General features: G+C 34.1%; 1 protein-coding gene across 1 annotated transcript; it reads left to right on the forward strand.

The window, feature by feature from the left end:
* The first annotated feature begins 233 nt into the window (after positions 1–233).
* On the forward strand, positions 234–7,138 carry LOC113690776 (zinc finger protein CONSTANS-LIKE 9). Its single transcript, XM_027208833.2, has 6 exons — positions 234–517; positions 1,415–2,165; positions 3,435–3,659; positions 5,468–5,769; positions 6,272–6,403; positions 6,544–7,138. The coding sequence occupies exons 2-5, from the start codon at positions 1,584–1,586 to the stop codon at positions 6,399–6,401; spliced, it is 1,239 nt and encodes a 412-aa protein (XP_027064634.1). The 5' UTR covers positions 234–517; positions 1,415–1,583; the 3' UTR covers positions 6,402–6,403; positions 6,544–7,138.
* The last annotated feature ends 5,769 nt before the right edge of the window (positions 7,139–12,907 follow it).

A 12,907-nucleotide genomic window follows, 5' to 3' on the forward strand; every position in this document is an offset into this window, starting at 1 on the left:
TTCCCTATTTTTTACTTTATTTAGTTGTTCATACGTGCCTTAATATAAGATTTTTCTCAAAGATATTATGCACACATGTAGCATAAAAAATACAATATCGTATTCGGATCAAAGGCCCTTTTAGCAAAGTGGGTCCCAAGACTAAGAGGAAAAAGGTGGTGCCCAACTTTTCCTTTTCATGAAAGGGACAGGGCCCCACCCTCCAATTCTCTCTCTTGCACTTTTTATCAGTTTTATTATTATTATAATCCAATTGTCAGAGCTCTCAAGACTTCCCAACACAGAAACAAAGCAAAAACACACTTTCAACTCCAAACTCACACACACATAAGCACACAGATTCTGGAAAGGTCGATCTTTTGTGTATGTTAGGAAAGCCATAGGGTTCTGTTGTAGATATACTTGTACTGCTTCTGATGTAAGAAAGAAAGCTGCAAAAGGGAAGGGAAAGGCTTCTTCTGTTGCATACTTACCTTTCTTGTACTCTGTAAATTGCCTACCTTTACTGTTAAATCAGGTAAAGCAGTTATCTTGGAATTGTTCTTTTCTTTTTTATTGTTTCCCTGAAATGGGATTTCTTTGTCTTCCTTAGTTTCTCCTGTTGTGGGGTTGTTTTATTTTTGTCTAATGAGTTAGTTGGTATTTTTCTCTTTTTTTTTTATTGTTCAATTACAAATCTTGTTGAATTTTTGCTGCTTAAGTTGAATTTTTTATCAGACATACATCTGTTATCTTGCTTTTATGTTGCTGTTTTTGGCTGATTTTCAATTTGTACTTGTTGATTTTTGTATATTGAATTTTCTGAATTATATCTTCTATTGATAAATGGATGTTTGTCTTCATGTTTTCTATGAATTTAATTTCTAGTTGATAAGATTGGGTTGCTACTTTCAACTTATGTTTAACATTTTTTCCCCAATAAAAGTTCTTACTTTTGCATATTCAAATGATTGGAGACAGATTAGGGGAAGTTGTCTGAAATTTTTACTTTAGTTCTGATTCTTGATTCCCAATCTATTAGAGCACCTTGCCCCCAACTTTTCCCCTTGAGATATGGTTCTAGTGTTATTCCTTTGGCATCTTTTATTCTTTTCTTTCTTATTTTCCTATTGCTTTCTTCTTAATTTTTTTTTGACTTGCTTTCTTCTCAAATTTACTGCAGTTTAGACTTAGGACTATGATGTTGAATTTTGTCTTTCGGTCAAGATCTACTTTTTTATTTGTTAATTTTTGTTGCTAAAGTTCATTTAGCTACTGGTTCAGAACTTGATTCTCTTGAAGCATTGGCCCATCTTCCCCTGTCACTTACATGAAGTATCTGAGCATTTCTTTGCAATTAATGGATGCACCTGTAGTCCATTGGCAAAGCAACCACTTTGGCTGAATAAATTTCCATCTGTATTATTTGTTGCAGATTATTTGAGCTTATCTTGAAGATAGTGCAGGATTGTGTTTCTGGCCTAGCTCTGTTTGCAACACAGTTATTGGTCCTTTAAGAAACAGTACTTATTGGCTATAAGTAATTGTTTGACGGCTTGGAATTGTAAGATTATACTAGACATAATCTACAGGAAGATTTAGTCATGGGTTATATGTGTGATTTTTGTGGCGAGCAAAGGTCTATTGTGTATTGTCGGTCTGATGCAGCTTCATTATGTTTGTCCTGTGACTGTAATGTCCATTCTGCAAATGCCCTTTCACGCCGACATTCCAGAACACTTGTCTGTGAAAGATGCAACTTGCAGCCTGCATTTGTTAGATGTATTGAGGAGAAGATATCTCTTTGTCCAAATTGTGATTGGTTGGGTCATGGTGGTTCCAATACAGGTTCCACACATAAGAGGCAAGCTGTTAGTTGTTATTCTGGTTGCCCTTCGGCTGCAGAACTCTCAACAATTTGGCCATTCTTCCTAGATTTCCCTTTGGTTGGTGATTCCAAATGTGAGCAGATTATGGGGTCAATGAGCATCAATGAAGTTTCAAGAGATAGCCAAGGGGCTCAAGGAAAAAAGAACATTCAAGATGCATCTGTGGCAGTTGGAGTTACCAACATTCAAAATGTGGATAAATCAACTGCTTGGACAGGGTCATCAATGCTTCCGTATGACGCAAAGCTACAGAATATTGAATTGCCTGCTGCATCTACATGTGCTGGTTCACCCAAGGTAAGTGGCAGTAGCTGCTGGAAGGAACGAAAATTTGTTTGGTTAGATAATTCTTGTGTTCTTTTGGTGTAAAGTGGTTGGCTCCAGGAGTCTGAGTGTCTTCTTTTTGGTTGGTGGAGGTTGCATGCGCTTCTGGTCTGTCTTCAACAACTGAAACTTGTTAATATTCTAAGAATCTGAACTTCCAAATCCAAGACATCGTAATTGGCTTGTTTGATGCCCTTGGTCCCTAGAGACCGATATCATATGTAGCCCTCAAGGTGTCTGCTTACTATCCTTATTAAGGAAATCATAAATAATTTAATTACCCCAGAAACGTATATTTTGTACTTATTTTCTCAAAAAAGATTTGTATGAGATCATAATTTAGGTTATTTTGTAGATGTCATAATTGTAATCTACCCTCAGGATTCTATGCTTGTGAATTTCTTAAAGTACTTCCCCTGAATGTTGGCATTAGCCCTTGGTCTTTGGTTTCCTCCACAATTTTATCATATTCGCAGTTTTAATTGTTAATTCTGAAATTGGATACAATAGTTGGCACCTTTTTTTTTGGAATTGTTAACCTTGTACATTAGGTGATGTGTAATGTAGATTAAAAACAACCTGTTTGCTTGTTATACTGCTCTCAATTGTACAACCGAGAAGGGGGGGGGTGGCTAAGAGAGAGAAGCACACCTAATCTTAATTAGTTAAACCTGACAATTGCCTTTATGACTGTAGAATTTTATACAGCACAATTAATTGCATTCGTATAAATTTTCTTATAAATCCTACTGACATGAAGCTCACTGATGAAAAGTTAACTAGATTCTTTTGAAATTTGTGTTCATCTAGTAGACTATTGTTTATGATATTGAGGAGATTTGTGACATTGATGGCCATTCCCATGCCACAATTCCTCTTTCCTTCTTAATAAAAGATTTGGCCACAAGTCTGCTTTTGTCTTATTTTGTTCTCTTGGAGCAGAATAGTGTGCATAACGTGATCCTGATCTTAGATCACTTTATCCAATAATTAAGTTTTACAATTTCAAATGCCCAGTTCCAGCAGTAGGAGTACAGTGTTTTGGCCATTTCGGCGGGGGATCTCAAATATTAATGTGACCATGTACTAAAATTTCGTAACCTACTATAAGAAGTGGGAAAAAAATGAGACAGAAGGAAAGCCAACTCGTCTGTATAAGATAGTATGTCTTGCTTTGAGCTGTATGATATTCATTCTCATCTGTTCCTTAAAAGCTACTCAAATTTCATTTGTGATGTGTAGCTTTCCTGTTTTGGAGCAAAAGGACAAACAGTTTGTGAAGATGATAGCTTCTATGAGAATTTCAATATGGATGAAGTTGACTTGAGTATTGAGAATTATGATGAACTTTTTGGAGCAGCTCTTGATAATCCGGAAAAGCTTTTCGAAAATGATGATATTGATGGTCTTTTCGGGATGGAGATATCTGGTGCCGATTCCAACTGCCAGGATGCACATCTCATGGAGGTTATATCTATCATCATCATAAGCTTTTTCTTTTCTGTAGTAATCTGGTTTTCTGTAGCCTTCTTTCGTTTTATTCCAGTTATATGGGAAAATTTTCCTCACTGGTGTTGCATGCAACCCCAATTTTGATTTTCTAATTGTTACTTTTATCTATTATGACTCTGTCCTGGATGTCTCTTTGCTCTTAATAATGACTACATTTGAGCTGAACATGCTTTTCTGGCATACTCTGATGTTTCTGCTTTGTCTTCTATTTTTAACTTATTCTGTGATCCTTGCATTACATGTTCAGTCCTCAATAGCTTGTGCAGAAGAAGATTAAAACTGAAATGCTGAACTAGCATAACTTTTCCGTGTTAAGAAACTTTTTCAAGTAACAAGATGACCAGGTTAGGTAAGATGATACGACCTAGTAGTTAAAAGTATCCTAGAGACTCCTGGCCTTAGTTCGAATCTTTCTTCCAGCACATGTCATATTGTCATCTATTAAAGAGGAAATGCGTATTATTTTATGTATCTGAAATTAGACGAATTGATTGAGTTGCAGATTTTTTCTGGCAACTTAATATTATAATTACCTATTATCTAAACAGAAGCTGTTCAAGGTTATTGGAGAGCTAACAAAAGGGAGGTTCTCTGGTGAGTCTACACTGCTTCCCCAAAAAAAAAAAAAAAAAAAAAAAAGAAAAGGAGGCAAAGTCTTAAGGTCAGGAAATGGCTTTACCTATAAGTTTGCATGAAACTGGAAGTTACAGGTTTTTATTGTGGTCAATTGGTTTGACATATTTGAGTGCAATTAAACACCTGTTTTTTCAGATGCTAACAAACTGACACTGTTAATCAATTGTACAAAAAACATGGATTTACAAGTGTATCTCATAGCATGCATTGTAATTACTACCATTGCTTTCTAAGGTTCTGATATTGACTATAAGGAACTTTTCTCTTTTAATTTTTCCTGCAATTTTATTCTTTTAGAGTGTGTTTGTTTGAGGAATTAACTCCTGGATAATATTGGAAATGTTTCGGGGGATATGTTCTGTGAGAATATGGAGTTATAGCTACTACTATTTTATCATGCCACCAGTAAAGGTGCTGTCAATGAGGTTGGCCAGTTTTACCAATCAATCTATACAGGCTACCCACTTATTTTAACAAGTATTACAGTACTTTTTCTGTCATAGCCCCCCTTCCATCCAATAAGTTTAAATTGCTTTATCATTCTCTTTTGCATATTCAATTTGTCCTTGAGTTTTTGCTTATCTGTCAAAGAATTTGTGTGCCTTTTCTTTTTCTTCTTGTTCAGTTTGTTGTTGCTTAATATATTTGATGTGCATCCATAGCTTTTCCATTTTTCTCTTTCTTTTATTATTATCATTATATAAATATTGTTGTTATTCTTTTTATTGTTAATTTGTTAGTATGACTGCACTGATTTGTTTGGTTATATGTTTCTTGCTCTGATATTGGTATTGCTACAGTGCTTGTACTGAAAGTATGTACAGTTTAAACGTGTATACATTTTGTGTTATTAGTCTGTAGCAAAGATGTTTCCATATGGACAAACTCTGTCTCTAAGTCTTTTCTAGTGACATGGGAAACATCTTCTCTCATCCAGAGAGAGAGAGAGAGAATTTGTGTAGAACTGCATTGGAATGGTGCAAATTGAGTGTCATCTATTATGACAGTCTTGTTTAAGCTTCTTCCCAACTTCCTTTGGCATCTTCTAGGCTCATTTTGGTAAACTGTTCAATCTTTTCTCATCTTGCTTCTGTTTAATGTGCTTGGCTTTGTACGATGTTTGTCAGGGGTCATCAATGGGGCGTATTAATGGCATACAGCCAGCATGCAGCACTGCAGCTTCTGCAGATTCCATGATGAGCTGTAAGACAGAACCTAATATATGTTTTGCTCGGCAAGCTCACTCGAGCCTCTCATTTTCTGGTCTAACTGGAGAGAGTAGTGCTGGTGATTATCAGGACTGTGGGGCCTCTTCATTTCTTCTTATGGGTGAGCCACCGTGGTGTCCTCCATGCCCTGAGAGTTCAAATCCTGCAAGTAGCCGGAGCAATGCTGTATTGCGTTATAAAGAAAAGAAAAAGACACGCAAGTAAGACTTACTTTCTGTCTCCCTTTCAATTTGTTTTTGCTTGAGTTAGCTGTAGACGCTATTAAGCTTTTTTTTAGCTGCCTTATAGACATACACTTAAGTAGTTGATTTTCAGGATCATCTAGCATTTAGTTAAGAATGTTCTTCTGTCCTGATTCATTAGAAATTTGTTCACTTGGCTGGTATTACGACGCTAATGCTCCATACTTTGCTTTAATGCCATTCCTTTGACCTCGTAAGAGTTCCATTCTAGCATTAACATTTTCTATTTGTTGCTCTGGTCTGTGAGTCTCTTGATTCAGGATCATTTAGCATTTAGTCAAGAATGTTCTCCCATCCTGATTTATTAGAAATATGTTCACTTGGGTGGTATCACAGACACTAATGCTCCATATTTTGCTTTTATACCGGTCCTATCAGCTCATAGGAGTTCAATTCTTGTATTAGCATTTGCTATTTGTTGCACTGGTCTTTGACTCTCCTGATTTTAAAACTATTATAGATTTGAGAAGAAAGTAAGGTATGCTTCTCGCAAGGCAAGAGCTGATGTTAGAAGGCGCGTGAAGGGACGCTTTGTCAAAGCTGGTGATGCTTATGATTATGACCCGATGACTCCAACTAGAAGCTACTGAGAGTAAAGTTTTTAATCATAAGCACAGGGAAAGACATGATCAATGTTAAATTGGAAAAAGAAAATTGGTTTAAAATTCATGGAAATGGATCATTCCACACAGTTTCCCCCATGCAATGACAAGCTTCATGATTTTATCTCAGGGAAGGGAGTTCTCTTTGATTGATGAAGTTGGATGGAGGAAACTTGCCCCTTTGCTTCACCACTGAACTTCTATATGCTTTTCATGATCCAAAAGATGGATCATGATCTGTGTACAGTATGCAAAGATTGACGTTGTTTCTCCGGAATCAGGTGTCAGCTTCTCTTAGATATAGTTTTACGTGGTTTGCATTTATTGGAGAGGGACCATGCGTCTCGGGTATCATCACTCTTTGACATCTGTTTCATTGGTTTCTTTGTACTCATCCTACCTCTCCGAGTCTGCTTAGGTTATAAATCTTCTCAAGGTAGGTACTTGAAGATTCAAACATATTCATTTCTTCCTGATATATCATGTTTGTCCATTAGAATATAGAATCCAGAGAGGCATACTTGGTGCCAAGCTGTGCTAGCAGCGTCAGATAAGGCACTGTTTTTTTTTTTTTTTCTTTTCTGAATTAGATTGTCAGATGACATATACTAGCACAAGACATCTTTGTACATAGCTACTGAAGTAACATCTGTTTGTAATAAGCCCCTGTTTACCTGAATTTAATTCCTAAAAGCTGTATGTAAGATGAAATTCGAGAAGGAAAATTGTTGTCTGCTGACTTCATCTAATTCTGAGGATATCTTGTCATAGCAAAATTGGAATTACTCATGAAACTGCAGGAGAAGGGTGATTTGATTCTCATCTGTTTGGCTGTGGCTTCAGGAAAACCTAAAACGCACGTCTCCTTTTCCTTGCATATCTAAAGCATTTTTGTCATCGTCTTTAGCTCAAGCATTCAACTCTTCTGCTGCCCAATTAATTCCCCTTTCCCCTCACGTCTTGGTTAACGTGTTTTCTGTGTCTGTTGGGCCAAACAAGTTGGGGAATCAACAACATCGTTTACTTTTTAGTGGTAGCAATACTTTAACATGTGTTTGTTCTGATCCTACTTGGGGACAGCCTGGTGCAGAATGAACTGTATACTACTTGTGCAATTTGCTGTGTACCTTGCTGGAGAGGTTTTTCAATGCCCGAGTGCAAGGGTAATATGATAGGGACTTTCTAGGAAATAAGTGGTTCAAGTAGAAATTTAGGTATCAGGGGCTTGGCAAGGTATGCAATTGGCCAGAGCGGTACATGTCCAGATTGGGGGCCCTAAGTGCAAATATTATTTTATTATTATTATTATTTTGTTTTTGGAAATTTCAAATTCGATGATCCAAATTGGACCACATCAGCTCGATTGTATTTGGGCTGTCAACCATTTTTGGCAATTGAAGGTTGCTTTTTCCGCCGGTGAGCTTGTTATTTTGAGAGGGCACATTCCAATTGAAATTGAAATTTCTTTGGAGGAAGTTTCATAGATTCAAGTTCCAGAGGTATATGCTGCTATTGTTGATCAGGAACGTGGAGAACTATTGGTAGACCGAGGAGTTTTTTTTTTTTTTTTGGTCATCACTGTGGATATTCGGGTCTACACCCGACTAATCCCACAACGCTCCAGCAGAGTGGGGCCGACCGATGCTGAAGAAGATAACAATTGGGTTGCTGCCCGGGATTGAACCTAGGTGGAACTCACCTAAGGAGGCTATTTCCACCAGCAAACCAACCCAGCATGGGCGGTAGACCGAGGAGTTGATTAGCAATGTTTTAGAATTTTGGAGCGAATCCAAAGATATAAAAAAGGCCTAAAACAATTTTTCAGTCAGCTTATAAAAGTGTTATGTTACAAGTTTCTTATTGATGTATGGGTTTGTCTAACGGGATTGTCAAGACATATTTTAGGTGTCATGTTTTAGAAATGTAAAATTAATTAGGAAAGTAAATAAATACAAAGGAAGGGTAGATAAGATTAAATAGGAAAAGTATGTAAATGCAAGAAAAAGTAATAATTAGTAATATGTGTATATAGATGATACGTGCGAATTTTAAATATGTTAACGTGTGTTTAGTGGCACCCGTCAAAAAAATCCTATGTATTGACCTAAAATTGCTTTTGGGTTAGTAGCGGATTAATTGTGTCGGCCCATATATTGATCCATTATGACGGATTTCATCTGTGATTCACGTGTGTGTTGACCTCTCTGTAAAACGATTTTTTTTTTTTTGGTATGTATGTCTTGTCGGCATCAAGTTGGAAATTGCTACCCCATTTTTTCAGGGAGAGTTGGATCAGGACATGAGATTCAAGGATGTGGGGCACACTAAGCTTAAAGCAGTAAATGCTCGGAGAATATATCAACTTTCGTTTCAAAGTGTGGATTATTATTTGGGTTGATAAACAAATAATTGGTATAATGATTTGATGTATGCGAGGTAAAAAGGTAATTAGAAAATATATTGACAGAAAATATAAAAGTTTTTGGATGAAAATTTACAATCCAAACAACGTTCATGTGCACTCTTACCCACGTGTTGTGTGCCAGAATGCTTAGAATGGAAAGATTTTTTCATTCGAAATACATTTGTATCCAGAATGGTGAGAAAAAAAATTTTATTATTCCAATTTGGTAAATAAGTCAGAATGAAAGTTTACTCGTTTTCCAATATTTGGTATAATCAATATTTTAGATGTCAGAATGGAATATACTAAATACAAATTTGACTTAATTACCCTGAATTAATTTATAGGTGTAATACGTCTTATTACTTTTTGTTTTATATGTTCTATAGTATTTTTCTATTTATGTGAAATTTTGATATTTTTACTTCAAAAATAGATGAGAATTGATATCAAAATTCTTTAATTGCAACACTTGATTTGTTCTAATATATAGATTTTTAATTTAAAATTTTGCAGTTATTAGCAATATAATTAGTAGTGTAAAATATGAATTACATGAAGTCAAACAATTATCATTTAAATTTAATATATTTGCAATTTTGATAAGATTCAAAAAAATTCTTGCACAATTGTTCAAAAGTCAAAGAATAAAATATCTTAAAACATTTGTTTCTAGTATAAAAGAAAAAAATTATTTTAAATCAAGGAAAATTAATTATTATGAAAAATCACATTCGAATATTAGTTGAACTTACACATAGTCTAAGATATCACGATGCAGTATAAAGATTTATAAAGATAAATTTGATATCCTACTATTTAGGCATTCTAGGATAAAGTGCAAAAGGCTTTCTCTAATTTTTTTTTTTTTTGAGAATTGGGATTTTAGGAAAAAGTTAGAATGAACATTTCAAGGGGAAAATGCTTCCCACTTAAATAAACCATACCAAACACTAAAATGAAATGGATAAGTTAGAAAGGTCTTTCCTTTCCAGGCCATTCCTACATACCAAACCAGAGATTAGGACTAAGGATGACAGCAGGTCGAATATCTTTTGAAAAATTCTTCTTATGAATTCGAAACCCTATTGAATAACCCCTATGAGTTTTAATTTCTATTATCAAACCTCTCCCACGCGGATTTTGATTCCCACTGAGTATTCTCTATTTGGCTAATGTAAATAGTTTAAAGAAGAGAATTAACTTTTATCAAATTAAAATCAATACGTGTAGCATGTTAAATCAATGCACTACGTTGAGTTTTAAACCACATGAGATCAAACATTTTATGAAAAGTTAACTCAACATTCTTTCATTTTTAATCATAATTGTCTCCGTTTAATACTTTTAGTTAGTTTATATACACACACATACATATATTGGATATTGGGTTTTTTGGATCATGTTAACCAATTTAACCCTTCATTAATACCAAATCCCAACCGATAACTTATTGATTGTCCAACGGATTAACTATCAACTATCGGATTAATCTCTAATATATTGTTAGCGTATACATTATCACTTTTGAATGCTTGATAATTTATACAAATTTGATTTTAAATCCAAATTTTTCATAGGTGATAGACACATAATTATGACATATATAGTATTTACTCTAATTTTGAAAGAGGCACAAGAGTCCTTAACGTTCCTAGAGTTTGAATCTAAAATCTAAATGTTTTTATATATGTGATGCACTTAACAGTGATAATTTTTACCTAGTCAGTGTATAAGATACTCCCTTCATCCTACTTTAATAGTCTTGATTTTCTTTTTATCTGTCCAAAATTATAGTTTACTTTTTAATTGGAAAATATAGATAACATTTAATTTTTGTAAAATATCCTTATTTAATGTACCTGTATAACCTACCTTATTTAATACAATAAACTTTTTCATCAATGATTACTTTAATTCATATCTTGATTGGTGCAACTTTTCATCAGTATTATTATTGTAATTAATGTAAAGGTATAATCATTAGTCATACTTTTAATATTAAGAAAAACAGTAATGTTGGATTTACCCTTTCCACAAGGATAACTAATTTTTTTTGAGCTGTGCGCAAAAAAAGAAAAAAGGACTATCAAAATTAGACAGAAAGAATATTTATTTAAAATGTCAACAAGACACAGAGTCCTCAAGGGGGTAGACCTTAGTTTTCCCAACTTTGACATTCGACAAGATAAAGACGGCATTAAAGCATTACCGCAAAATTTAGGAGTGGAGAAAAGATAAATAGAGGAAATGTAAATTTGGGCTGAGTTTTGCTCCAACGTGTAACATGCCAAGGCCTGTTCCTTTTGTATCCGAGCTTTTTCCAATCTTTCAAATTGGGCATAAGTCACTAAAGGATTACTGCGCCTGTCGTGTTATTTTAGTGTTTCAGTAACTTTTATATTACTAGATTTAACCCCTTTCCTTGCATGGGAATATAAGTGATAAGTCCGTTATAGCTCATAAACTTCAAAAAGAACATAATTATGGAAATTTTTGTGTTCTTGATAGAAAGCAAAAATATTTATTAATCTGAAATAATGTCCGTTAGCAAGTGTCGTAACAATTGGGCCCGTTAGATTAATTGAAGAATCTTTGGAATTTTTTTTTGAAAATAATAGTGTAACACTTTTTGAAATGCGATTTATATGAAATAAAAAGTGGTTGAAAAAAAATAAAAAGGTGATTGAAAAACGTACTTAAGATGCAACGAAAATTTTTTGGAAAAAAATCTCATTCCAAACAAATCCATAAAATTTGGAGGAATGTCCTCGGCAAGGGCTCTGTGTAATACTAATACATAGCTTAAAGGAACAAATTATTAGAACATATTGGCATTCCGCTCGATATCAATTTTAGATTGAAATTTGAAGGTCCTTCAAAAAAAAAAATTATATTCGAGGAATAATTAACTATAACGATCCCATTTTTTTTTTTTTTCGGAAACGATAATTGATTATAATGACCCATCTCAATCACAGGAAATGGTTCTCTGCCAAAAAGTAACGTAGACCACATGTCCATCGTAGATAATAGCACAAGACACTAAATTCTTAAAGGGTTAATTACATTCACCTTCCCTGAGATTTGACTATATTACCAATTAAACCCTATAGTTTAGCCAAATAGCGGTCTCACCTTTGAATGATCAAACGTTTAACACAAAACCCCCCGCCGTTTACAAACGTTAATAATGCTAGTAATGTCAGCATAAAGATGGTGTCATAGCCCGAAAATGCCCTTCCAAAGGCCATATTCGTTATATGAAAAACATATTTTTGTTTATTAACTGCCAACCTGCCCAAAAAGATTAAAACGCTTTTTGCTAATTACCAAATAAAAACCATATCTTTGCTAATTACCCGATAATTCAACTAAAATGGGATTTTTGTAATTATTTTAAATCTCAAAAATGGTAATTCTAAATCAAATAAAGTGAAAGAAATATCAAAAAGGAAACATTAATAGCTAAACAGAAGATGGGAAAAAAGAAGTTTTAACAAATGCAAAGAGTATAAAAAGAAAATTGTAAACAATGTTTTTTAAGGAAAAAAGGAAAAGAAAATGACAAAAAACAATAAATGAAAAAAAGGGGAAGACTAAACATGCAAAAAAACACAGATAAAGTAAAAAAAAAAAAAATCTAAATGACAAAGACAAGTTCTAACAAAAGGAGAGAACGTTGAAAATCATTATAAGGCAAAAAAGAAATAAAGTCTAGGAAGCAGATGTAAGAAAATCAACAGAAAAGGAATGTAACCAAATCGGGAATACAGATTCAAAGGAAAGAAATCAGAATAGCTAGTGGCGCTGAGCAGTTTCTATAAGATAATTCTTTTTCTCTCTCTCTCCTATTTTTAAGTTCAATTCAAGATATATGTTTTTCGTTTTTTGTGTCCAATTCCAGAAATGTTTCTAATTTTGCTTTTCTAACTGCTTGACAGTTCATTCTAGGTGCTACATACAATATGACAATTTTCTTACTAAAAATCTTAGGGATTCATGGATTCTAAATTGATAAAATGGGCTTTGATGTTTCAATCTTTGGCTCCTGATTTTGCGAGTCTATGATGGTTTCTTACAAGTTTGT

Source organism: Coffea arabica, chromosome 5c, assembly GCF_036785885.1.
Source record: "Coffea arabica cultivar ET-39 chromosome 5c, Coffea Arabica ET-39 HiFi, whole genome shotgun sequence".
NCBI lineage: Eukaryota > Viridiplantae > Streptophyta > Magnoliopsida > Gentianales > Rubiaceae > Coffea > Coffea arabica.

Coding starts and splice junctions, on each gene's coding strand:
- LOC113690776 (XM_027208833.2), top strand. CDS start 1,584: ATGGGTTATATGTGTGATTTTTGTGGCGAGCAAAGGTCTATTGTGTAT. Junction 3,660..5,467: donor AGGATGCACATCTCATGGAG/GTTATATCTATC, acceptor GATGTTTGTCAG/GGGTCATCAATGGGGCGTAT. Junction 5,770..6,271: donor GAAAAGAAAAAGACACGCAA/GTAAGACTTACT, acceptor AAACTATTATAG/ATTTGAGAAGAAAGTAAGGT.